This window comes from Balaenoptera acutorostrata, chromosome 2 (assembly GCF_949987535.1).
Source record: "Balaenoptera acutorostrata chromosome 2, mBalAcu1.1, whole genome shotgun sequence".
NCBI lineage: Eukaryota > Metazoa > Chordata > Mammalia > Artiodactyla > Balaenopteridae > Balaenoptera > Balaenoptera acutorostrata.
In genome coordinates this window covers 45238780-45266313 of record NC_080065.1, presented here as the reverse complement: position 1 = coordinate 45266313, position 27534 = coordinate 45238780, and the positions used below count along the sequence as shown (strand labels likewise).

At 43.1% G+C, this 27534-nt stretch overlaps 2 protein-coding genes across 2 annotated transcripts in view; both read right to left on the bottom strand.

Moving 5' to 3' along the window:
- Positions 1–21730: 21730 nt before the first annotated feature.
- SNX18 (sorting nexin 18) overlaps positions 21731–27534 on the bottom strand; it is a 77261-nt gene continuing 71457 nt past the window's right edge. The window contains exon 2 of the mRNA XM_057541617.1: positions 21731–21848. Within this exon, the coding sequence (XP_057397600.1) occupies positions 21832–21848 (17 nt within the window). The 3' untranslated portion in view covers positions 21731–21831. The remainder of the gene's footprint in view (positions 21849–27534) is intronic.
- LOC114235681 (elongation factor 1-alpha 1-like) lies at positions 23307–24969 on the bottom strand. Its single transcript, XM_057541618.1, has one exon. The coding sequence runs from the start codon at positions 24914–24916 to the stop codon at positions 23528–23530; it is 1389 nt and encodes a 462-aa protein (XP_057397601.1). The 5' UTR covers positions 24917–24969; the 3' UTR covers positions 23307–23527.

The following is a 27534-nucleotide window of genomic DNA, read 5'->3' as shown; positions in this document are numbered from 1 at the left end:
AGAAAAAGAAAGAAAGAAAGAAGGAAGGAAGGAAGGAAGAAAGAAAGAAAGGGAGAAAGAAAGAAAGAGAGGAAGAAAGAGAGAGAGAAAGAAAGAAAGAAAGTGAGAGAGAGAGAGAAAGAAAGAAACAGAGGAAGAAAGAAAGAAAGAAAGACTTGAGGCTCAGGGACAAATACATGACTAGCCCATTAATTAACATCAGTATCAGTCATCAACCACAGAAGGAAGAATGACAAACAGTTCATAGAAAATAAGTTTGTTGCCTGCCCACTAGCTTCTCCCATACTTAAAGACATTCTTTTTTTATTTTTATTTAAAAAAATTTTTTTAACATCTTTATTGGAGTATAATTGCTCTACAATGGTGTGTTAGTTTCTGCTGTATAACAAAGTGAATCAGCTATATGTATACATATATCCCCATATCCCCTCCCTCTTGGGTCTCCCTCCCATCCTCCCTATCCCACCCCTCTAGGTGGTCACAGAGCACCGAGCTGATCTCCCTGTGCTATGTGGCTGCTTCCCACTAGCTATTTTACATTTGGTAGTGTATATATGTTTTAAAGACATTCTTCATCCCCACCCTGAAGTCCCTGCCCTATTGCCAAAGAATGCAGATGTAGCCGCCCCGTTCTTTTCTTCTTCCCCACTTCATTCAACAAGTGCTGAACAGGCCAGGCCTTGGGATACAGGAGCCCAAAACAAAGGATGCGTCTTCCCTCAGAGAATTTTCATTCCCTGCTGTCTCTTCAGGGATGACCCTCCTGGGATGTCCCCAGTTCCAGCCCTGCCTATCACTCCCCTTCCCCCCACCTCCCCTGCCCCCAACACCGCCCTGGCATCTAGAGAGCTCCCCTTTACTTTCTGTGTTGAGGTTTCAGACATGATTTCATTCAGGGAAAAAAAAAGTTCTGCTTTTTAAATAATATTATTGAGGGACTTCCCTGGTGGTGCAGTGGTTAAGAATCCATCTGCCAATGCAGGGGGCACGGGTTCAAGCCCTGGTCCGGGAAGATCTCACATGCCATGGAGCAACTAAGCCCATGCACCACAACAATTGAGCCTGAGCTCTAGAGCCCGCGAGCCACAACTACTGAAGCCTGCGTGCCACAACTACTGAAGCCTGTGCGCCTAGAGCCCGCACTCCGCAACAAGAGGAGCCACTGCAATGAGAAGCCTGCGCACCGCAATGAAGAGTAGCCCCTGCTCAGCGCAACTGGAGAAAGCCCCAGCACAGCAACAAAGACCCAACACAGCCAAAAATAAAAATAAATAAATAAAAATTTTAAAAACTGTAAAAAAAAAAAAAAGATCATGTGAAATCTCTTTTAAAAAAATATGTTATTGAAAGGCTCTGGTCTTTTTTATAACCCTTGGATTTGAGGGATATATATACACACATAATGTTTTCATAGATAATATAATATATAAATAATAGTATTAATAATATATAATATATATTATATATAATATATAAATAATATTGTATGTAATATATAACAGTAGTGTTATTTATAAGAATATATCCGGACATAACAGTAATTCTGAGCCAACGTGGGCACTGTGCAGGCCACACCTGTGGAAGGGCCCACCTGCACGGCCCGGGCCTGACGCTGGTGACGAGCAAGGTGGTGTTGAGCCCCTGGATGAAGTCTCATGACAAGAAGCAGAGTGGTGGGTGCACACTGAGCTCTGGAACTGCTTTTTATTTTTGCCTGATTTTTTTTTTTAATCAACCTGATTTGAATGGACAGATTTCCAGGTTTTAATTACACATCCCCACCCCACCCCTGGAGGGCTTTGGGAGAACCCTCTCTTGGGTTGCCACCACAAGTTCCTTTCTGCCATTATGACAGTCAAGGGGAAGCTGGGAGACTTTATGAATCTTTTTAAAAGTCCATCCAGACGGTTTCCTGCTGGGAGGTACTTTTGCCGTGTCTGGATTGTTCTGGGCAATCCAGGGCCTCCTAGAGGGCCAGTCCCTAAGATAGGACACCCTATTTCTACTGACAGTGGTGATCCTTCGTCTCCCAACGCTGGGCCTTATCACTCAAGGAGGTGTTTGAGGTTGGGCTTCTCTTACCTTCTCATTCTGCTGGGGTACATGTTGGACACCATATTGAATTTAGATACTGACAACTGAGGCCCATAATCACCATATTCCCAGTTCCATTCACTTTTTTTTCCCATCCCCTCATCCACTTTTTTTTTTTTTTTTAAACTTTGGGTTTGTTTATTTATTTATTAATGGCTGTGTTGGGTCTTCGTTTCTGTGCGAGGGCTTTCTCTAGTTGCGGCAAGCGGGGGCCACTCTTCATCGCGGTGCGCGGGCCTCTCACTGTCGTGGCCTCTCTCGTTGCGGAGCACAGGCTCCAGACGCGCAGGCTCAGTAGTTGTGGCTCACGGGCCTAGTTGCTCTGTGGCATGTGGGATCTTCCCAGACCAGGGCTCGAACCCATGTCCCCTGCATTGGCAGGCAGATTCTCAACCACTGCGCCACCAGGGAAGCCCCTTCATTCACTTTTAAAAGCATATTTCCAATTGGATTCCCTACAGAACTCTGCCAAAGGAGCACCACCTCCGTCAGCCACAGGAAGTGACAACTCCCTTAGTCCCCAGCCTGGCCACAGCCCATCCTCACTCATGGCCCAACGTCATTTTGCCCTTGCATAATCGCATTGGTCAGCCTCATCACTAGACTCCAAGAGGCCCCTCCAGAATGCCTGCAGACCACTTCTTTTCTAGGAGTGACTAAGCAGAGCTTAATCAGGCCCAGGTGAGCTTTGTTTCTTAGAGGGGGCTTGTCCCGGTGGATCCCAGGATAAGCCCCAGGCTATAGGGCCCAAGTTTAAATCGTGGGTATACAACTTACTTTGAGTAAGTGTGAAATATCTTTGGTCCCTGTATTCTTATCTACAAAATAAAGACTAAAAATAGTCCTTACTTCCAAGGGTTGCTTGAGGGTTTGAATGAGTGAGGGTGTGCTATATGTTTAAGCTATACCTGGCACATAACAAGTCATCAATAAATATTAGATATTGCTGTCTTGGCCAGTGCTGGTATTGACATTGGCTTTGCCAAACTCATTCATCCATCTGCTTATTTAAAATGTATTTAGGGAATTCCCTGGCAGTCCAGTGGTTAGGACTCGGCACTTCCACTGCAGGGGGCCCCGGGTTCGATCCCTGGTTGGGCAACTAAAATCCCACAAGCTGCGTCGCATGGCCAAAAAACAAAACCAAAAAAATGTATTTATTGAGCACCTACGATAAGCCAGCTGTTATGATCCGCCAAAAATTAAGGACGCCGTTTTACATAAATTATAAATACATATACAGATTCTAATGTGTTAGTTTTTCTGAAGGTTTTTTTGTTTTTTTAACATGATAAGGTCTGCAAAAAACCTGGAGTTTTAAAATGCTCACCTCTCAGTTTCCTGGTTTTAAAGTTTTATTTCCTTGGTTAGGAAAACCTCTGGTAGCCAACCCACCATGACTTCTGAGAGCAAATTTTCACTGTCAGCCTCAAGAGGACCGAGTTAGGAAATTCATGGCAGGACTTTTAAAATTTTGTTTCCAAATTAGATTTTCCAAAATGTAGACATGATTTTTGTCCACATTTATATTCCCCTCTATTGAGATGAGTACTGTCTAAAATGAGATGTATAAAAATAAAAGGTAAAAAGATATTTAAAAGACAGACATTATGTCTGGACAGATTTACTGCTCTGGCAGCTGGTCTGGGGGGAGGAGGGAGTCCCCACTCTTGGCCTTCAAGGGACTCTCACGATTATGAAATCAGGCCCTAGAGGGATGTGACCGGGGTTCAAATCCCAGCTTCTGCCATTCTTCCCAGATGACCTTAGGCAAGTTGCTGACTCTATGCTCCTGTTTTCCTGATCTATACAGGTGGGCAATAAAAATACCTACCTTGCAAGATTGTTATGAGGCTGAAATGAAGTAATATATCTATCTAAAACATCAGTAAATGTGTAATAAATATTAGCTGTCAATGCCAGCCACTGATCAATAATTCTTCCCCATGAGCCAGTCTTATAGATACAGATTTCCTCCTAAAAGGAAATCTTTACTTTTTTAAAAAGATTACCAGGTAATGTCAACTGTCCTATCCTGACCCTCACTCTACCCCTGCATATGTCCTCATTTGTCATTTTTGTTGAAACCTGGGGCCTAGTATGTGCTGTTTGTACGATAGTTTTCATCTCCCCTTCCTCCATTCCCTATCCCTGAACCTAGCCCACCTCCCCCCACCCCACTCATTCCTCATTGCTGGTGTCAACCAGAAAAATCTAAATGTATTAGGAAACTTCTTTCAGTAAATTATCTGAAAACCCACTCTTCTGAACCACAGGGGCATTTGATTAAAGTGGGTTTCTTACCAAACCAAACTTGGGTCTGGTTGCCCACGTGCAGTAAAGCCAATCTACTGACCCCAGGTTGTGGTGAAGGAAAGGGCAGCGTTTATTGCAGAGCACCAGGCAAGGAGTCCAGGCAGCTAGTGCTTAAAAGACCCAAACTCCCCAAAGGCTTTCAGGGAAAGACTTTTAAAGACAGGGTGAGGGAGGGAGGTTGTGGGGTGTGTGGTCAGCCCGTGGACACTCTTCTGATTGGTTGGTGGTGAGGTAATCGGGAATCAGCATCATCAACCTTCTGGTTCCAACCAGTCTGGGGTCTACATGCTTGTGGGCAGCATACAGTTAACTTCTTCCACCTGGTGGGGGCAGAGGGTGAGGTTCAGTATCTATCAGACAGCTCAAAGGACATGACTCATAATATTCTCTATAGCCCTCGGGGAGGAACGAAAGGTCCTTGACTTCGTTAAATGGCTAAACTATTATTATTTTGTATTCTGACTGTTTTCCTTTCTTTCTGCATTTTCTCACTTCTCTGTTTAAATATATTCTTTGACTAAAGTTTTTCTACAGACAAAAGGCAGGCGGAGGAGGGCCTGGGGGGAGGTCATTTGTGGGAGGGCACCATAGAGTCCTGCTTGGTTACAAATTCTGATATCAAACATTTTATTCATGATGAATTCATAAGAAAATTATGAAGAGATTCCTCTCTGATAGTTCTGCCTTTGTATTCCATTTCCAGGCTCAAAAGTCTCAGATTTCTTCTCTCAGTTCTCGTACATTTAAGCACCCTCCATGGCGTTTATTCTCCACAGATGTTCTGCTTATATTCTTGGTGTTTTCCAGATTGGACAAATAAAGTTCATTTATTAATTGCCCCGTGTCAGCTGCTCCACAGTGAATTCCACTTGCATCTATCAGTGAGTAGATTTAATCAAGTTGTATATTTGGACATTGCCTTTCATTAATCCATCTTAAACTCTATATTTAAGGTGAAAAATAATGCATTTGGTGACATCCTCACCATCTGATTTGAGGACACATGTGCAGTTGACACAGGGGTTAGGAACACAGTCTGGCTGGGTCTGAAGCATAGCCCCAACCCACTTGCATTGTAAAGTAACATTGGGCAAACCGTTTAACCTCTTTGTGCCTCAGTATGTTGTGAGGATTAAGTGAGTTAACATACATAAATATATTACACATTATATATAACAAATACAAATACATTACACATGTTTATTACATGTGTCAGGTATTCTCTCAAGTGATATACATATATATGCCATCATTTTTGTCAATTTAAAATTGTCTATTTAGTGCACTGTTTAGATGGACACTTCACTTAGTAATAATAAACTGTTGTTTTATCTTTTCTGTCTTTATTTTTTCGTACCCCTAAGAACAGGGATTGTGGTTGGGAACAGAGGTAGGTTTGGGATGAGCACCAGAGTAGAGATGGGGAAAGGTGTGGGGTTTGAGGTATGAACGACGCACATGTTTATTTGGTAGTTTTGTCAAAGTGCTACTAGGAGAGAAAATGAGACATGAGTTGATCTTTCTGTCGTGCATATTACTCAGAATTTTTTCCCTGAAAGTTTAATTATTTGATTTTTTCCCCAGGCCAAAATGTCCCAGAGTCAAAAAGGCTGCACCAAGAAGACCTCATCAAAATGTCACGTGCCCCATTCTTTTAACAGGCGAGGTACTGTTATAATGTGAAAGTGTGAAGTTGAAATGGGTAGACTCAGAAACCCACATCCTAGTGCAGGCCCACGTGTGAGGGTACCTGCTGGTGAAAAAGGCTGGGAGCAGAGCATGCCCCAGACAGGGCCATCAGCAAAAGCTCCAAGACCTAGAAAGTCTAAAAACAGGCTTCCCTTAGACCAGAGAAGATAACTAAGTGAGAGGTCCTAGAAGGATTGAAACACCCAGCTGAGGCTCTCTCTGAAGCCAGCATTTGCTCCTGAATCAGGGGTAGAAAGCAGTTCGCGCCGGCACAAGCCCTGCCTCTCCCGACCTCCAGGGTCACACAGTGCAGCCATAACAGCGTCCCCTCCCCACGGAGCCCAGGGACACTGCAGATTCCCGCTCAGCATGACGCTCCAGGTAGATGTTCCCTTGAGCGCTGTCATTGGGACAGGCTGCATGATTTGCCGGGCCCAGTGCAAAATGAAAATGCGGGGCCCAGCGTTCCAAACTTACTAAGGTGACGACAGCAGAGCATTAATCCCAGGGCGAGGCCCTTCCGAGCCCAAGGCTGTGATCTTACACCCATGAAGTCAGCCCTGTCTGCCATAGATGGGTTGGTCGGCCCGCTGGCGGCTTTCTGCAGAGAGCTCTTCGAAACCCCTCTACAGGGGGTGAGGAAAGAGGACAGGGCAAGGGGAGAAGCGGAACGCTGGTGCTCTGCGGGCAGAGGCCTCGGGGGGTCCCTGAGGAGCCCTGGAGCTGAGGGTGCCCCCAAAGAGGCAAGGGGCCTGAACCTCACACCCAGGGAAGGGGCGCGGCCTCGGGCACGGCGCGGCTGGCACTGGCACAGGGGAGCTCCCTGAGGGACTCGCCCGCCCAGGGCCTCAGCCTCCAGCGCTCTCAGCAGCGCCTCCTCCTGCGGGGAGGTCCGGGCTGAGCCCCACAACATCCCACCGCCTATGCCGGCCGCATCGATCGATAGCGGATATTCTCCGTTCCTGAAATAGGTGCTGCAGTTGATGACCTTCTGAGACCCGTGTGACGAGGTCATTTCAATAACATAAAACAAGGCAAGCAGCAAGAAAAGAGAATACCAGGAAAAGCCCTCCACGTCGGGGGCAGAAGACCAGAGCACTGATTTTACAGGGAGGCTCGGGAACCAAAGCAGGTGCTTTAGAAACTTGGCAGCTTTTCTGTTGTTTTTATCATCTGTATTTATTTTCTTAAATTTTCCCTTTTCACATTGAACAGATGCCAGCCTTTTCCAAATGAAGTCTCTTAAAGAACAAGAGGGAAACCAAAGGGCCAGTTTTTGTCCTTGCTGGGCTGGCTTGATGGGGGACAGCATGTCTTCCAGGCCCGCAGGGAAGTGGCAGATAGAATGGAAATGTTAGAACCCCCAGGGCCAGGTGGACGTTCAGAAAGGACCGGGGACCCTTGTGCTTTCATCTGCTCACACCGCGGAGGCTTCTGTGTCTTGTTTAAATTAAGGAGCCTCTGCAGGCCTAAAGGGTCTCTTTTAGATCCCAGTGCCAAGACTTCCGAGAGGATGGGTCTAAAAGCCTTATCCACTATTAACGTTAATAATAATAATAATTAAGCCTTCTGAATATGATAAGCCCCTCTTTGGGATCGCTCTCCACCGAGTGGCCCAAATCAAAACAAATGTTTTTTGAGACTCTCAAAAACACAAAATATTTTTATGACTACCAATAAGGAAGAAAAAGATGATCTGGACACAAAGATCAGAAATTCATCGCTATGAAATTATTTTCTGGCTACTTTAAAACTGCAAAATTTAAAGTTGAATAGCTTGTGATTCTATTTGTAGCAAAACTTTAAAATTTTAAAGTAAATTCAATTAGTAAATTTCCAGTGCACTGAAACAAATATGCTGGTAAGCATTAATTATTCTAGAAATGCTTATTTTATGAATGAGTCAATAATTTTTTTAATATTCCTAAATGGAGTGTATTTATAAAATGGGTTAAAATGTATTGTCTTTCAGAATTGCAGTGCATTTTATTCCAGTCTGAAGTTTGATTCCCTTTTTTCATCCCAGTGTTTGCAGGTTTTACGTGTGTAATTCTGAGTGAAGTTTCTGAGTGAAGCAGGTGCTCAGAAATGGTTTTACCCTCTGGGACTGTGGCCTAAATTGTTTACAGGCTCCAATCTACTAAAAACAAACAAACAAAGGGAAACAAATACCTCCATGAGAAAGAGCCCTGAGGCTCTACCTCTCCTTGTTGAGCCTCAGTTCTATGCCAAGGCCATCCTCTCAGAAGTCCTAATTTGCAGGAAAGAGCCAGATCCTGGATTTCTTCCTCCACACCACCCTCTACACCCAGCAGAACCTGATTTAATGATGGCCTCCTGAGGAAGTTCAAATAGTTAGAATAGACATATTCTGATTGGAGGAAGTGTGTTCATGTGTACTTGGAGGAGGGACAGGGAGACCCTTATGTTCATTTCACTTCCCCCCTTGGCTTCTAAGGGCCTCCAAAGAACCCCACAAGTCACTGAGTATTGAAAACCACCCTCCTAAATACTGCCTACTTTTTGCACAGGACTGTTGTCAGAATCAAAATGAGATTCTGCCATGAAAGCAAAGAAAAAAGGATTCGAAAGACTAACAGATTCTTCCTTTGTTCGTAGTTCTTTGTACGATTACAAGCAAGTAAACCAACAATAAAATGCCTATCTCCCGACAAGACTAATAGCTGTGTGAAGGCAAAGTATATGCCTTTTCTCTGCACCTTTGTACCAGGTAAAGCCTTTGTTGTCTCTAAAAGAACATAGCGTACTATCCCAGCACATGTAGTAAAATGTACTTTCAAGCCCCAGGGAAGCTCTCAGTGATTAAGCTGGAAGGTCTTCCAAAGGATCATCTATAAAACACAAAATGCATACTAAAGTCAACATTTGTTGAGTGTTTCTACCAGGCAGGTGAGATTCTAAGTGCTTTACATGCTTTAACACCTGGGAGGAATATCATATTATTATATTCCCTTTTAGATGAGAAAATTGAGGCATAGAGATGTTAAGTAACTTGCCCAAAGTCATACAGCTAATGGGTGTCAGAGTTTGGTTTCAAACAGGAAGGTCTTGCATCAAAGCCTAGTTTCTCAACCACTAAACCTCAGCAGAATAAAAGCAGATGCTGGTCACTGGCTCCTGGAGCCCATTTCCCTTGATGGGGTCCTGTGTTCAACCCAGACAAAACCGGAAGAACTCTTGGTTCCAATTGCATTCAACCAGTCAACTCTACCCTTCTGAAAATGCAAAAACAGAAGCTCAGATGTATAAATTGTCTTGCAACAATTTGTCAGGCAAGTAGCTGAGGTAGGTTGGTACCACTGCAGTCACTGAACTATTTAGTATCTAAAGTATCACAGGGTCTCAGCTTCAGAATCTAAATATGTTTGGGGAAGTGAATGAATGTCTTGAATTTCATTTAGGTCTTCTGGAAGCCACCATCCCTGCTTGGTATACAAAACGCAAGCTTCTCAGTCCTTCTATTTGTAACTAGAGGCAGGATTTTACTTATCTAGGGCAAAGGACTCACACGGGGCACGCGTTAAACTTTGCAAATTTCCCAAATTATCTCAGATTCAAGTTCACCAGGCCTGAAGTTTTTAGCTTTTTTAGCTAGCAAACCAAGGGATTCCAGTATCAGAAAGACACTGCCCTGAGTTTGGAAGGGATACTTCTTATCTGCCTAAGGCTTGGCTAAATAGAAAGAACTTGTGTGTTTTCTTTTTAAAGAAACCAGGACAAATCTCCTTATTCCTCCCTGGCCTGAAGCAGCCGCTCTGGTGGTCAGAGCACACAGCTCAGCTCCCCCTGTGACTCAGTCCCCTTCTCCACCGTTTGGCTGGGCTCCTGGGAAAGGCCACACCACTGAGAGGGAGCCCCACAGCATCCTGCTTCCAGCCCTCATTCATCCTACACACATGCCAGGTTTGACTGCATCCCAGACAAGCTGGGATTCAGTTTGCAAGGCCCGGTTTCCATCCCCCGCTGGTGCCAACAGCTCACTGCAGTCATAACCCTCTGGATTCCTTCAGAGGAAGCCACTTATCTGCTACACTTCCTTTGTTCTTCAAGCCTCTATCTTGGCATCTCCGCCAAGGACATGTTTTGGCTGGATCCACTACCCTGGCCTCTGCATGCCTCTGGGAAGCTGAGCTAAGAGAAACATGACCCAGGAGGTAGAAGGAGAGAGGGGGGTTTTTGTCTGCTTGAATGCAGGACCCTGCGAGGGAAATGTGCTCCAGGGACCAGGTGCTCATTTGACCAGTGACCAGCATCTTCCCAAGATTACCATGAGCCTCCCTCAACCTTTTCAGAGACCGGACTGCTGGCCAGAGCAAGGACATGCCAGCCTTCTCGGGATCTCTGGTTAACTTCTCCCTGTGCAACAGGACAGAGGTAGGAGTGAGGGGTCTTCTTGTCTCTGTTAAAGAGGGTCAATGTACAGTGCAGTCTGCGCTGACTCTGTTTGGGTTCTGCAGTGGGAGCTGAAACTTACAGGCCACAGCCTTCATTGACAATGAATAGCTACGGTGAATATGGCTGCACCCCCAAGTGCTTGTACAGCATAATCAATCACGTGCAACTCTGCAGATGTCACATCTACTCAGGAAAGTCCCGCACATTATTTTAAGTCCAGTTCAAATCTCTCTCCTCTCAGATACCTCCTCTGACCCCTAGAGGTTCCTTCAGCTAGCGGTGATTATTGTATGGCTTGTTCAGATATTTTATATGTGGTGGTACCTTCCCAATATCTTCTAGAGAAGACAAGGAGTGTCTTTTTCACCTTTCCATTCACCATGGCATCCAAAATTGAGCCTTACATGCAGTAGGTACTCAATAAAAGTTACATTAATAACAGCCTTGTGTAGAGGGGAAGAGACTCAGTCATGTGGACTATAATATTCAGCATTTATTTACTGGCAGAGAGACAAGTGAAAAAGGAATTGGTTGGGTTGTTTAATTTGGAGCCCTTCTAAACATATACTAAGTGAGACATCCACTGAAACAATCACCTGGTTTAATGATAATGAACTTTGACTCTGTGATAACTGGTTACCCTTAAAACCATCCTGGATTTGTTTCCCTACAGAAGAGCTGGACACTGAGCACAGTTCTGTGAAACATTCCTTAGAGAGATTTCTCAGCACTAAATAAAAGAGTGGCTTCTCAAAGTTGCAAAAGACGTCCAGCTGTTAGTTTTGGCCAGGGACAAGCACTGAGCCAGGTCCAATCGGAGATGGCAGGAAAAGATAAACATGGCTGTATGATGTCACTGAAATGGCCTTATTTTCATCAGAAGCTAAATTCAAATACCCTCAGGGAGATGGGTTGTTTTGTTTTGTTTTGAATTACTACAGCTTTCTAAAATTCATTTTTACCTCTGTAGGTGGTGGAATTGTCCAATGGACTCCAAGTTCCATGAAGAGAGGCTTGGAAATCTGTACTCCTCTGGGTGCCTGGAAAGAGTGCTCACCAGTGACTGTGAAGCAATAGATTTGCAGTCTGAGCCCTGCTTCCTGTACCAGATCTTGACTGGTATGTCTTTCAAAAGGCAATGAGGTTCTGGATTCAAGTGTGGTAAATCAGAGGTGGCACTTGGTTCTCAGCAGAGTCAATGGATCCAGACCAGAGAACTCAGTATTTCTACTGACTAAAGAAATGGTAGGTCAGCTTTCAAAATGAGAAGAAACTCTAAGAAGAGTAGTGAGGGTGCAGGGTCCCCCCAAAGTGTCTCCTTTCCCACCCATCACCCCCCAACACATACACATAGGTCTACTCCACCTCTCTACAAAACCCAAATCCATCTTGTGTAAGCAGTCTGGGGATTCTAACTTTAGAAGGGGAGCTAATCCAGATTATCACGTCAATTCTCCCACCCATGTTCACAGAACAGGGACTGGGGGTCTCAAAGCACAGCAGAGCTGGGGCAGATTTGGCAAATCATTCATCTGCCAAGGTAAGACCTGATGATGCTTTCATCAGACACTGCCTGGTTTACAGAATGGGTTAACTGAGTGGAATAGGGAACCAACTCTCTGAATTCAAATCCTGCTGCTGCCACTCCTCTGAGTCTGCTTTTTTGTGCTTCAGTTTCTTCCTTCATAAAATGTGATTACAAATCTTAACCTCATGGAACTCTCTAAAGGATTAAATGAAGTATTCCTTGTAAAGTGTTTAACATGGAAAGAGCTTAATAAATGTTGAATTATGTTATTTCTTACTTGGTCTTAAAGGAAAGTCTAATTTTCCTCCATAATGCAAGGATGGATTGATCTCTCAACTGAGAGTGATCTTGCCTTTCTATGCTCCTAGTTTCTAGTCGTCTCTTTTAGTAATTCGGACTAGTATTTTAGTCCTACTATAGTAGGGGGGTTAGATGTTCACAAACTATTCCAGGGAGAGCCAAGCTTTATAGAACTTGGATAACACAAACCACTGTGTTAATTGCTGTGGAAAGCACACAATAAGCATTTAATCAATGTTTTAATTAAATTATCTCCTAGTTTCAACAAGAAGGAGACTCACTAAAGGTAAATGTAGTACCCTGGGCACAGTGGTTATAATAATCACATCATAGATGGCTTTATCTATGTGAAAGATTCTAACACAGTGACAAGAATCCAGTTGTCCTTTGGCTTTGTTAAACTGTATAAGTGTGATATATTCAAATTCATTTCAAACAGTACAGTGATGTACATTCTACACAGACAACACCTGAATCTGAGTGAATGGAAAAGTGGAAACTGAAATTTTAGTTTGGTTAATGGTGATATAAAGTTTTCAGTTTTGTCACATAGCACTTGCACTTGTTGCTTATGTAAATGGTCATTTTTCTCTCTCTCTGTTAGAGAAGCAGCTTCAAGACAGGAAGAAGAACATGGACTTTAATTCACAAATAAGTATGATTATACCCTGATATATTGGGACACTAGGTTCAAAGATATGGAGAGACTTTCTCAAGAGCCAGGATGCAAGTCTCAGAAAAAAGTGTTTTAAGTGAGGCAATGTTTTTGAAAGTACTTTGTGAGCAGCAAAGTACAAAACAGCATCTTGTAAACCACAGGCATTTAATAAGAAGCTACTCTGCCCTAGTGGCCATTTGGACACTGTAGGTTGAAGACATCCTGGCCTTGAAAAAGTTTCCAGTGTAGAGGACACTGGTGGACTGAAGAAGTGTGTTCAGGACACCGCAGCGTGCAGAGGTGGGAGTGGCCACTTCTAGAAGGTGAAAGTAGAGGGTTTTCTCAAGAAAAACCCTCACACGAGCTGACTCGTAGAGATGAATAGCTAGATGTTCATCAGAAGGACAAGTGGGAGGAAAAGAGCATCAGAGCAAAGGAGTGGCATGGGCTGGGGAACAGTATAATCAGACTTATGGTTTCATATTCTTTGGGGCAGCTGCCTAGAGAAGGGATTGAAAGCAGGGCTACACTTCACTGTAATATACCAGCCAACAGATGGTGACCACTGGACTGAGGCAGTGAGGTCTTGAGGGTGAGGAGGCAAAGATGGTAAAAGAGGGTGTTAAAGAGGTAGAGTTGACAGAATTTGGTCACTCTTCAAGCTTGGAGGGGAGAGAGAAATGGGGGTCAAGGATGACATCCAGGTTTCCAGCTTGAAGACAGGTGAATAGTGGTGTCATTCACTAAGAAGGAAATCCCAGGAGGGGAAAATCATAATATAGTTGGCTCAATAATGTCCTCAGGTACCTTTCCTAGAACTGAGACATTAAGGATGACTTCTCAGAACTCACCTTTTGATTCAGGGTAGTTTCCTTTCACTCACCTTGCCGGGATCTTAAGTAATAATTAACTGCAAGAGGGGAAACACAGCATCTCAGCTCTATTTTCCAAATGATTAACCTGCAGTAAAACCAAAGGCAACATGAACTTCAAGTGGAAGACATAGGTGCATGCTCTTAGCAAAGTGTCCACGTAATTTGTATTTCAGTACATGTCAAGGCCTAATAAGCACCTGCTATATTTTTATGGTTGGGTAGTAGGATTTAATAGGACCCTGCTGAGATGAAAATTATACTGCCTGTGAACCCAGACTGTAGGTATAGATAATGGAAACCTGCAATAAGGCCTGGGCTCCAGGAGCTCAGGGACATCTGCATGCAGGTTGAAAAATTTCTATCAGACAGCCTTAAGACAGTTTAGGTAGGAGACCTCATGATGTCTGCTAACCTCGTTGAAGTCAGCGGCTTTCCTGCTATAGGAATGTAGCTCCACGGGGAGCATGGCTTGGCTAATTGTCAGTGTCTTTGGTGAACATAGCTCTGGGTCAAGCACACAGCTTGGGACGGAGTGCTTGGGCTGGATTCTAGCCCCATTGGTCCCCTCATGTGTACCCTGATGCTTGATACAATTGGCCACCACCGTGCAAGGCAGCCCTGGAACCTTGGATAACTGTCTTTAACCCTCCTACAGTCCCCAGCCTGCAAGAGGGAGCAAGAGAACATATTATTGGCAATTGCAGAATCTCTTATAACAAAGCACGGTGTAAGGGGGGTATTGAATACTCACTGTGTGCTAGGCACTTTGGGGAATATGCAAGCATTTACTGAATTAATGAATAAACAAATGAAAGAACATGTCTCTATTTATGGCCGTCCTATATGGGGCTTAAAACACATCCCTGGGAAGGGATGGAAGCAGAGAAGCTAAATATCATCTGATCATACAAAAACTAAAATTCTTACTAGTACAAAGAGTAGGGTTATGTTTTTATTCCCAGTTTTTCCCTTCAAATCCTAATGTCATAGATTAAAACACTAATTGCCCCATTTTCCAGCTAGAAGAAAAAGCCCTTAATCTTTAAATTCAGGATCTCGATGTAGATTTGTGTCTGTAAGCATGATGTGGAACCAGATCCTACCAGAAATCCTAAATAATTTTCTTTCCTTACTCAGCCTCTCAGACCATCCTGAAATGGAAATATTTCTGTTAGAACAGAACAGAGCATGTAAATATATGCCTAAGGACTCCATTTTTGAACAGTTTTGAAAAAAACATTAAGAACCCATTCTCTGTTGTATTACTTTCCAAGCTTTAGGGTCCACCATGGGAGGCAGGATGAAGACAGACTCTCCTCCAAGTCAATACATTCTGACATCTTCAAGCTTGAACCCTCTTGTATTATTATTTAACCAGGAACAAACTAACGCCATCTTTCAGTGTAATTTGCTAAGTCACCCACAGATGGTTTAGAGCAGGATTTCTCAACCTCAGCACTACAGAGATTTTAGGTTAGATAATTCTTTGTTGGGGTTGGGGGGAGGTAGCAGTCCTGTACATTGTAGAAAGTTTAGCAGCAACCCTGACCTCTACCCATTAGATGACAGTAGCACATCTGCCCCTTTAGTTGTGACAACCAAAAATGTCTCTAGAATTGCCAAATCACCCCTGGTTGAGAAACACATTCAGAGTAGCCCTACCTCTCAAACCCAAGTTCAGTCAGACACAAGGAGCCAGATGAGCATCTGAAGAGCAACAGAGAACTACTCTACTTGCTGTTGTGATGACAAGGACTTAGAACAAGTGAGTTAAAACTCTCTTATTGGTCCATAAATTTAAGGTACTGAGCAAATAGTTTACTACAAATATAAGAAATGATTTGATCTATCAACACTGCCCAACTCTAAGATCTTGCTGATTCTTTTTTACCAGGTAGAAATTTCTAAAGACAATTATAGTGTCTTTTCATAATATATCTGTCTATCAGTAGTCTTAGTAGCAAGTGACAGAAACCGAATTCAAAGTGGCTTAAGCAAAAAAGAGAAGCTTTTCATTGGGTCATGTCACAGAAAATCCAGGGATAGAATTGTCTTTAAATACATCTGGATCAAGGTATTCAAACAATGACATCAAGAATATTTCACTTTCATCTTTTAGTTTTATTTTTCTCCGAGTTGGCTTTATTTTCAAGATGCTTTCCCAAGATGGTGACAGAGACAACCACTGAAGGTCCAGGCTGATCTCTTAGAAACAACGCCAGTGAAGAGAGAAGGTCTCTTTCCCAAGTGTTCTGGCCAAAATTCCAGGGTTAAGTCTCATTGGCCTGACTTAGATCAGGTATCCATCAATGAGCCTATCATTGTGGCCAGAGAAATAGAACACTCCACATGATTTCCCAGGCTTGTAAGCACAAACTGTGGTACACAGCCTCTAAGACGGTCTCCATTGGTTCCTGTCTCCTGGTTCTCCTGATGTCATGTATTCTCCCCTTCTTGAGTGTACGCTGGACTCACTTCTAATGAATAGAATTCAACAAAAGTGATAAGATGTCACTTCCAAGACTGTTACAAAAAGACTGACTTCTGTCTCACTCACCCTGGCATATCGTGAACTGCACTATGAAGAGGCTGAAGTGGCAAGAAATTGATGGCTGTAAGAGTCATCAAGGACACAACACCTGCCAGCAACCATGTGCGTGAGCTTAGAAGCAGATCTCCCCCAGTTGAGCCTTAAGCTGCTTTTAACACTGACTAACACCTTACTGTCTTGAGAGAGATCTTGAGGCAAAGAGAGACAGAAAAAGCTACACTCAAATTCCTGACCCTTAGAAGCTATGAGATAGTGTTTTCTGTTCTAAGCCATTAAGTTGGGTTATTTGTTACATAGCAATAGATAACTAATACACACATACACACCCCTAGGAATACACGATGGGGACCTTTTCACCAAACACTGTGGCCTGAGATTGGGTGAGACATAGCTCCAAAGAAATTCTGGTGCTCAAAAATATATATTCATTATAACATCCAACGTAGACTGTGTTGATTGAACATATAAGCTTCAAAATAGAAAAAGAAAGCACTCTTCTAACACCCTAGCCTTAGAGGGAAAACTGGTAGGCTTTCACATGACTATCAGGAATCAATTTGTCCTGACCTGGCTTACAAGAGACTTTGCAAAGCCACATGTCCTGGGGGCAGTAGGGGGAGCCCAGTGTTGACAGCTATTTTTTCCTCTATTAACCCTGGAGATGGAAACTGCTGGAGAAAAAGTTTAAGTGGAATTTTTCTATTGTTTTAGACCTGTCTGCTCTGGATTTTTAGTTTCCATTATTACATAAGCCCTGAAGTCCCCCTGTTGACAAAGACAGTTTTTGTTCCCATTAAACAGGAAATTGAACAGCCTAAGAAGAAGCTGACATATCGATGAATCGTTTGCCACAGTATCATACATTTGTAGTTCAATTTTGAAATAGTGGCATTGAGGTCCTGATTGAAATTTTTCTTCCAAAATGTCCTGGAAGCACTAAAATAAGTTACTTGTAAGGCTCTGAATTGCTTCAGGTTCTCCAGCAAACACGATATGTAGAACAGAATTCTTCTTTTCTCACTTCTATGTCCTAGTTTACCATGCCTCGCTCATGGTAAATACATTGGAAAAAATAAACCCCCTGTCCAGCATTTGATCACAGTAAGAGTGAAAGTTAAGTAAAGTACTAAGGAGACAATGACTGGCTAATGATAACCCACTGGAGCCCAAGACTCTAAATTGCCCACGATGAAAAGTCATATAGTGGAGAGAGCTTAGGAAGTGACTTGAATACTGGGAGAACTCAATGTCGAGTACTATTAGGACCATTCGAAGTATATTATTTTATGTAGCTTCTACAGAGTGTGGTATTTGATTGACACTATATTGCATGATTAATTTATTTTTAGATAGTTTGATCTAGTAAAATGCTGAGCATAACATTGATGGATTTAGTCAATGTATGTTTTCAGATTAATAGCTGCTCAATGGGCTACTGGATGTCTGTAATCCTTCCATTAACATTGAGATTTTTACTAACTACATTTCTTTATAATGAACTGAGCACACTTTTTTTTTTTTTTTTTTTTTTTTGGTTGTGTTGAGTCTTCCTTACTGCATGCGGGCTTTCTCTAGTTGCTGCAAGCGGGGGCTTCTCTTCTTTGCAGTGTGCGGGCTTCTCATTGCAGTGGCTTCTCTTGCTGTGGAGCACGGGCTCTAGGCATGAGAGCTCAGTAGTTGCGGCTCGTGGGCTCTAGAGCGCAGTCTCAGTAGTTGTGGCGCACGGGCTTAGTTGCTCTGCGGCATGTGGGATCTTCCCGGACCAGGGATCGAACCCGTGTCTCCTGCATTGGCAGGCGGATTCTTTTTTTTTTTTTTTTTTTTTTTTTTTTTTTTTGGCAGGCGGATTCTTAACCACTGCGCCACCAGGGAAGTCCCATGAACTGAGCATACTTTTAAAGATCTGCTTACTCATAGATGAGGTTAAAAAAAATTTTCTGTTCTGTTCCTATGACATAACTTTAGTGAAAGTTCCAGACGCTAAAAATCGTGGAGAAGAAAGGTGTATCAGATGAGACCTTTGAAGTGCCAAGCTTTCCATCCAAGGCCCAGGTAAGAAAGAGTCTTATTTGTCTTTCTCAAAAAAAAAAAACTCAAAAACTTTTTTTTAAGTGTATTTTCTTAATTTGCACTGATCTGAATTTCCCAAGACCATCATAATCTCAGTAATGGCAGCAGGACAGTATTTCTCTAGCTCCCACCTACTCACACATTTTTGGGGAGTCTAGCTCCCTCTGAATTCTCCCAAGTAGCTGAGGAAGTTCCTGGGTGTATTAAGTGAATGTAGGACTGGAGATGGTTTGGTGATGAATAGAAAGCACCATTGCCTCCTGCAAGTTCTTTTTTTCTTTCTTTTTAAATTTATTTATTTATTTATTTTTATTGATGTATAGTTGACTTAAAATATCATGTTAGTTTCAGGTGTACAGCACAGTGATTCAGGTAGATAGATAAATAGAGAGATAATAGATAGATAGGTAGGTAGATAGATAGATAGAGATAAATATATTCCTTTTCAGAGTCGTTTCCCTTATAGGTTATTACAAAATATTGAGTATAGTTCCCTGAGCTATAGGTCCTTGTTGGTTATCCCTGCAAGTTCTTGTAGTTGCAGCATGTAACCTGCTGGTTCCTTCTCTCCTGCTTTGAAGACTGCTGCCTCAGTGTCAGATAGGACAGATCCCACCTGCCCCATTCCAGAGACATGCTGGCCTCTATGTCATATGCGCCAGCGGTCCCCTCACTGAAGTACAGCAGTGCCTTCTGCTTTCAAGCTCCTACAGAGACGAGCAAAAAGGCCCCTGACTCTTTTAGTTGTACTACTTCATCTCCCTAGGACTCTGGCACATGTTCTGGGGGATCTGGAAAATGAGCAAATCCCAAAAGTTGTAATTGAGCTTTCTCCTGAAGCTGGCTTCTCATCCTTGAGCCAAGTTTGTGTAGAGGACTCTCTCTGCCCTAAAGGGTGAGTCTTGCCACCCCACTGGCCATCCAGACTTGTCTGCAAACCTAAGATACAAGCTTAGACGCCCCAAGTTCTCACACCAGGTGGTAAGCGCTGTAGATATGAGTTAAGTAAGACTGAGCCCACGTGTGAAATATAACACAGTGTGCTTGGGGGGATCCAAAACCATTTTCTTATATTTCTTGTATTGATCTTAATGACAGAAAACTCAAGAAACAATTAGCATTGACTATGGAGTATAAGGAAACTAATTAAAGAATTTAACACTTATTTTTCTCTGCTACAAACATGGCCTAACTTTAAAGTATTTTAGCTTGTCATGAAGAACCAGGCTCTGAAATCAAACCACCACTTGGAAGCTATGTAAATTCACCTTGTCACATAATCTCCCAGAGCCTCAGTTTCCTAATTTGCAGAATGGGGATAACACAGCCATTATCCCATTGTATTATTATCAGGATTATATGAGCTAATAAACATAAACAGAGCACAGTACATGGCATAGAGTAGGCACCCAGCCAAGCTTTCAGCCGTTATGTGTATGGCTTGTGTGTGGACATCGAAATTTCTTTATATTATAATACAGATGTTTAAAAGCATTCTCATAGTCCCACAAGGTCAAAGCATTTATGAAAAGGCTTGTTGCTATTTTAGAAAACCGACCTCAATTCTTGATGAAGAGTGACATTTCTAATTTTTCCTGCTGGTATGTAAACAGCACAAAATTCTCACAAATAAATAGCCTCATTTTGTATAAACATTCCTAGCTTTCTCTGCAGTGGAGGGCAGCTCCTCACGAATTCTTTTGAGAATGTTCTGGCTTGTCCCAGAATCAATACCTGCCGAGTTTACTATTCAGACCAGATTATTACCAGGCAGTTGGAGTGGTCAAATTCCCACAGCCAGTTTTCTATAAAAATCTCCAGTAATTGAAATGGGAGGAAGGTACCCAATAAAAGTCAGTGTGAATAATTTAGCACAGTAGCTGTCTGCAGCCTCTGAGGTAACACATTCAAGGCATTTTATTAGAGGAAGCCACTGTTGTCTCCAGAGCCTCCTGGCTGCAACCCACCCATCCCATGAAGAACAGAGAGAGTGGGGAAACAAGCACGCCTGGGGCATCTAGGATTAATCCTTCTCTGATACCTGAGAGATCCTGTGAATGCCGAATGTGAACAGTGATGTTGTATTTTTCTAAAGGTCAGTGTTGAGAAGCATCATGACTGGCTGCAGTGGTCACTAAACAAGGGCCCTGTGTCCCTCCCTGGCTCTGTCGATCCCTTCAAGGGGTGGACACATCTGCTGGGGATAGAGATAGGCTGGTGGCTGTTTCATAAAACTAGCCTCAGATCTTGATGAAGAGTGACATTTCTGGGACTTCCCTGACAGTCCAGTGGTTGGGACTCAGCACTTTCACTGCTGGGGACCAGGTTCAATCCCTGGTCGGAGAACTAAGATCCTGCAAGCTGCATGGCGTGACCAAAAAAAAAAAGGGAGATTTCTAATTTTCTCCTGCTCCAAAGTAACTAGAACAAAATTCTCACAAATAAATGCTCTATAACCCTAGTCAGGACCAGTCAGAAGTTGGGGACACAAATGGCAGAAACCCAACTCAAATTAAATTCAGTAAAAAGGGAACTTGTTGACATGTACTACTTGTAAGAATAGAAAGTTACTCACAGGACTGAATGAATCTCCAGATTAGAATGAAGTTCACTGGTATGGAATGAGTTTACTTAAAAAAAAAAAAAGAAGTTCACTGGATCTGATACCTGGAAATCAATGACCCAGGTCAGAGTCTCCATGTCTCAAGGCCTGTGGTCAGAGGGGCAGAGATGGACATCCAATGCCAGAAAAAGGGGTTTGGAAGAATAATGTGATGAGGAATCAAATCAAAATGAGAGGTTCTGGATATTTTGTGAGCTATTCCAATTACCTCCATGCTCATGGAAGCCATTTCAAATTGGTATAGGGGACTTCCCTGGTGGTCCAATGGTTAAGACTCCAAGCTCCCAATGTAGGGGGCCCAGGTTCAATCCCTGGTCCGATCCCTTGTCAGGGAACTAGATCCCACATGCCACCACTGAGATCCCACCTGCCCCAACTAAAAAGATCCCCCACGTGGTGACGAAGATCCGGCTTGCCATGATTAAGACCCAGTGCAGCCAAATAAATAAATAAATATATTTTTAAAGTTGGTATAAAGCATATTGCCAACTGGTATGGATTGAATTATGCCCCCCACCCCACCACAAAGTTCATATGTTGAAGCTTTAACTTTCTCTACCCTTCTGAGTTCTTGGCTGAGACCCCTGTAATAAAAGACAGATTAACAACGGAAGAAACAAATAGAAATTTATTGACTTGTATACATCATGTATATGTGGGAGATACCCAGTGAAAAAGGCGTAACTCTCCAAGGTGGCTTAGAACTCCAGCTTAGATTCCATCTTCATCTAAAGACAAAAGAAAGAAAGATGTGGGAGGAGGCCAGTTCTGGGAAGTTATCTGGAAAAGCAAGGTCAACAGGAAATAGTTTGTTATACAGATTTAAGCAGATACCTTCTCCATCCATAAGGTTCTCTTGTGATTCAGTCATCCTTCTCTTCCTAATACAGAGAGGGAGATGCCCTTACAGTGGAGAGTTCCTTTATAAATGCAAATGTTCCTCACAAAAGGGTAACTTCTACTTCTTCTGTGCCTGCTGTTTCTCAAAATAATCAGCTCAAAATAATCCTTATGCCAAAGAGGCATATTCTGCTACCCTTCAATATTTATTCCCCTAACTCTTTTCCTGCAAGGTCACCTTAGGCTGACTGTGCCCCTCTACCAAAGATTACATCTTCTCTCAAGGCAGTTTGCTCCTACATGACTCTCTCCTCCCCTCAAAGCCACAGGCTTAGGATGGAAACAGCTCTGCTGGTAGCAGCCCTGGGACACTGTACTATCTCTTCTGCTTCTTCTATGACCACACTTCTGCACATAAACCCTTTCCAAATCATCCTAATTTGAGTGTGACATCTGCTTCTCAGACTGATAGAGCTCTCTATAAAACAGGGGTGGAAAAACTGAAGGACAAAACCTTCTTTTCCCCTCCACCCAGAAAAGGATCACAGATAGTGTCCACAGTACACTGGGCCCTAACACATAAAGTTCATGTCAGATGAGAAAATTTTTTAAATGTGCCATCTGTCATCAGAAGTCACTTGCTTAAATAATAATGTAGGCATTTAAATTGCTTTGGGGTGTCTTTTTCACCTTTGTTTTCTAATTATACTTATATCTTAGAATCTGTGGCCACAGTATTGAGGTCAGCTCATTAATTGGAACCCATCTCTCTTCATTAATTTTTTTTTTTTTTTTTAGCTTCCAGCATCTTTTATTTTTCCTAGAATCTGGATACAATAACTCTAGCAGGGCAGTGCTCAATACTATTTAGGCTTCACATTTTAGGTTAATTACTTGAATATTGTAAATGTGAATGCACTTTCCCATAACTGGGAAACTAAAATTTGACGTAACTCATTTACTCAATACTTATGTAACCATACAAAATATTATATGCAACATGAGCTTTCATATTATAGAATTTGACCTTACAAACTAGCTTACATAACAGTTACTTTGCTTATCTGTCCTAACCTGTGAAGTGTTGTACCAACGCTTTTCTATGATGTACTTAAACAGGTGAATTCTCCTTACATAAGGGTAAGAAACCTGAAGCTTCAACCCAGAAATATAAAATTCTTTTGTTTCAGCAGACTTAATACCAGAAATAGATTATGGGCAACTCTTACCTAAGTAGTAAGTACTATAGGAAGTTACAGTGTTGACCAAAAGAAAACACAGGCTTCTCATTAAACTTTTTTAATGGGTCTCAAATTCTGTGACAGATTTTTGGTCAAGTTGTAAAAAGTAAAAGGTACTGATTTTAAAAACTAATAACTTAAAACTGCCACACACAAAACAAATGGTCCACAACACATTCTCCTTTCCTTCTGAAGGTTTTACAATGCATTGTTATCATTAACCAGTCTTTTGCTATTAAACTTAAATGGCCAATTGAGACAAACAGTTCTGAGACCGTTCTTCCACCACTGATTAAGACTGGGGTGGCAGGTATTGGGGATAATATTCATTTAGCCTTCTGAGCTTTCTGGGCAGACTTGGTGACCTTGCCAGCTCCAGCTGCCTTCTTGTCCACTGCTTTGATGACACCCACAGCAACCGTCTGTCTCATGTCACGAACAGCAAAGCGGCCCAGAGGAGGATAGTCAGAGAAGCTCTCAACACACATGGGTTTGCCAGGAACCATATCAACGATGGCAACATCACCAGATTCCAAGAATTTGGGGCCATCTTCCAGCTTTTTCCCAGAACGACGATCAATCTTCTCCTTCAGCTCAGCAAACTTGCAGGCAATGTGAGCTGTGTGAGAATCCAGTACAGGTGCATAGCCAGCACTGATTTGGCCTGGATGGTTCAAGATAATCACCTGAGCTGTGAAGCCAGCTGCTTCCATCGGTGGGTCATTTTTGCTGTCACCAGCCACATTGCCACGACGAACATCTTTGACAGACACGTTCTTGACATTGAAGCCCACATTGTCCCCAGGAAGGGCTTCACTCAAAGCTTCATGGTGCATTTCAACAGACTTCACTTCAGTTGTCATGTTGACTGGAGCAAAGGTGACCACCATGCCAGGTTTGAGAACACCAGTCTCCACTCGACCCACAGGGACAGTGCCAATACCACCAATTTTGTAGACGTCCTGGAGGGCCAAACGCAAGGGCTTGTCAGTTGGGCGAGTTGGTGGCAGGATGCAATCCAGAGCTTCAAGCAATGTGGTTCCACTGGCACTGCCATCTTTACAGGTGACTTTCCATCCCTTGAACCACGGCATGTTAGCACTTGGCTCCAGCATGTTGTCACCATTCCAGCCAGAAGTTGGCACAAATGCTACTGTGTCGAGGTTGTAGCCAATTTTCTTAATGTAGGTGCTGACTTCCTTTACAATATCCTCGTATCTCTTCTGGCTGTAGGGTGGCTCGGTGGAATCCATTTTGTTAACTCCAACAATTAGTTGTTTCACACCCAGAGTGTAGGCCAGAAGGGCATGCTCATGGGTCTGCCCATTCTTGGAAATACCTGCTTCAGATTCACCACCAACAGCAGCAACAATCAGGACAGCACAGTCAGCCTGGCATGTGCCTGTAATCATGTTTTTGATGAAGTCTCTGTGTCCTGGGGCATCAATGATGGTCACATAGTACTTGCTGGTCTCGAATTTCCATAGGGAGAGATCAGTGGTGATACCACGCTCGCGTTCAGCTGTCAGTTTGTCCAAGACCCAGGCATACTTGAAGGAGCCCTTCCCCATCTCGGCAGCCTCCTTCTCGAACTTTTCAATGGTTCTCTTGGTGATCCCACCACATTTGTAGATCAGATGGCCAGTAGTGGTGGACTTCCCCGAATCTACGTGTCCAATGACAATGATGTTGATGTGGGTCTTCTCCTTTCCCATTTTTGCTTAGGTTTAGCGGTGGTTTTCACGACACCTGTGTCCTGGCGGCAAACCCGTTGCGAAAAAGCTGTCCATAATTTTGACTGCTCAGGATTTCCATCTGTGACATGGTCAGCAATGTGTCATGCTTTTATTTTTGTTTTTTCAGAGTTTAATATCTGAAAAGTAAAAAAGGCTTCTCTACAGTGGTGAGGATTTAATCTCCTGGGGAAGCACTACAGAGTTTAAAAATTTGGGATTCCTGGGGTTCCCTTTCCTTTTGCCAGTGACCTCAACTCCTTCTCTCATTTCACCAGCTTCACATTTAATCATTCTGTACTTCAAAGGCAAATTGCCCATTTGTTTAATGCCTACTATCTACGAGGCATTGCACATTATTTTCCTTCTCAAAGCAACCAACCCTATGAGGCACATCTAATCATCCCATTTTTATAACCAAGGAGACAAACTTAGGAAGGTGATCCCTTCAATATGACCCAACTTGTGAGTGGCAAAGGATGGGAAGGCACCAGGTCTAAGCGATCGCTGAGAGCGTGATCCACGCCACCTGGAATTCTGCTGCTGCCTGCTGCTCTTTGACCCGCTTACTCCTCCCACCATGTACCGTCACCGGAATCTGTAATACTTCACCTGGAATGCTGTTCCCACCGTGATCCTCCCCTCCCCCTGATTTAGACCTCACCTCCAGCATTTCCTCCATGGCTGACTTTACCCAACTGTGGGGCACGGCTATTGGCAGATTAATACACAGAGATACGAACAAATGCTTTCCAGAATTCACTCAGAGATATAATCATCTTGTTTGTGGGGTATTTTTGTCTCCTAAGCTAGAACTTCTGTTTCTTGAGGCTGAAATGCTATTTTCTATTTCTTGGGCACCTCCACCTCACCCTCCCCACAATCTATTTTGGTCCTCTGCACACAGGACATCCTCAACAGATGCCACTGACTGACCAGAGAAGTAAAATACTGGAAATTTCGAAAAGTCTTGCTTGTGAAGGGGAAGTACACCATTCCTCCCCTGCTTTTTAAAGAAATATTTTCTGAAGAATACTGTATTTTCCCTTGTGATATTTTCCCTTGTGATTTCCCTGAGGAACTAAACAGGAGCTGTCAGAACTGCTGGTGGAGAGATTTATTTGCACTCAGTGCTCTGTTCTGTCTGTCTGTTGTGCTTTATGAATTTTAAAGGAAAGGAAAGGAAACCTTTAGGTCAGGAATTCACCTGTTGAAAGGCTTCATGCTAGAGCCTACAGGAAGGAGAGGCCTTGTGGCCTCATCAAGAGTCAGAACACTGCTCGTGTGTTTTGCCTGACCACTGACTTTCTTAGAAGGGGGTTTTGGCAGGGTTGTTTACTCTCATTCTATGCCTCAATATTTAAATCTCGAAATGAAGAGAGCTCCTTCTTGTCTAAGGACTTGGGGTGCAGGGCAAAGGGAGTCTGCTACTCAAAGATACAGCCAGCTTAATGTGATTGGAAGGGCCCTGGAGAGACTTCCCAGCCCCCAAATATTTCCCGTTGGCTTGCTCCAGGACAGATAAAGAAGCCTCACGTTTACCTCATCTTCATTTAGGCAGTGAGGGCCTGGTTAAAATACAAATGTGTTATCTAGGAAAATGTGATACTGTTTTGCTTTTATTCCATGATGCACATTTCACCCACATTTTAATGTTTCTGAATCGAGATGCATTTCTACAATCACTGTGACTCTGTAATGTAGTAGTGCTTCTTTATTCCCCCTGAATTAAGTTCATTGCTATTAAATATATAAGAACCTCTAGAAAACTTGAGACACCTGGGACCCACAGGAACAGGTGCCAATTCAGGAGGTCTGGAAAGTGATGAGGAATTTGCATTTGAAACAAGCGCCCCAGGTGATTCTGAGCAGGGAGCCCTGCTTCAAGAGTCCCCAGTCATTTCCTTAGTTCAAAGAATCTGATCTTTATGGATCTTCGTAGTCAGTTTGTAAGATGTATCCTATGGAGGCTGCTTGGGTCCTCAGTCACTGGGTGTGCAATTCAGAACCAGGCACTGGGGAGAGAGCTGCCCTTTAAGCACGGCAATCGTGGGTCCTGCATTTTATCAGTTCCGCTACGCTCTGCCGTTTTTCCCTGAAATGCTCATATTTTGACATCTAAACTCCATCTCCCAGATGCCTTTCACTTTCAAACATTTCACAGATACTTTCATAAATTAGGTTAGTTTCTGCCCTTGAGAAATTCACACTCCAGTGAGTGGGTCTTGCAAACTGACCTGAGCAGGATTACTGGTGCTAAAATGGGAGCCATCCAGGAATTGTTAAATCAAGGGTCAGCTACTCTCCTCTACAACTGTTACCTGATTATGATCAAAGCAAGCCACCGGCAAAATTCTGCTGCACCTACAGACACTTATTAATAAGAAGTTTATACAACCTCGCATGCAAGTTTCTCTCAAAACAATTGCCAGTATTCCAGAGGCAGGATCCTGTCACCAGTATAGCCAGCATGGGGCAACTAGAATCCTCCAAAGTTCATGGCTGGACCCAAAACCAAGTAAAGTCTTACCTCAGGCATCATTCTAAGGGTACAGGTTATAATTCTAGCTGAATGTGTATATCCTATTCATGCAAGAGTG

Bases quoted from the DNA above. Each gene is read 5' to 3' on its own strand.
- LOC114235681 (XM_057541618.1), bottom strand. From the start codon at position 24,916: ATGGGAAAGGAGAAGACCCACATCAACATCATTGTCATTGGACACGTA.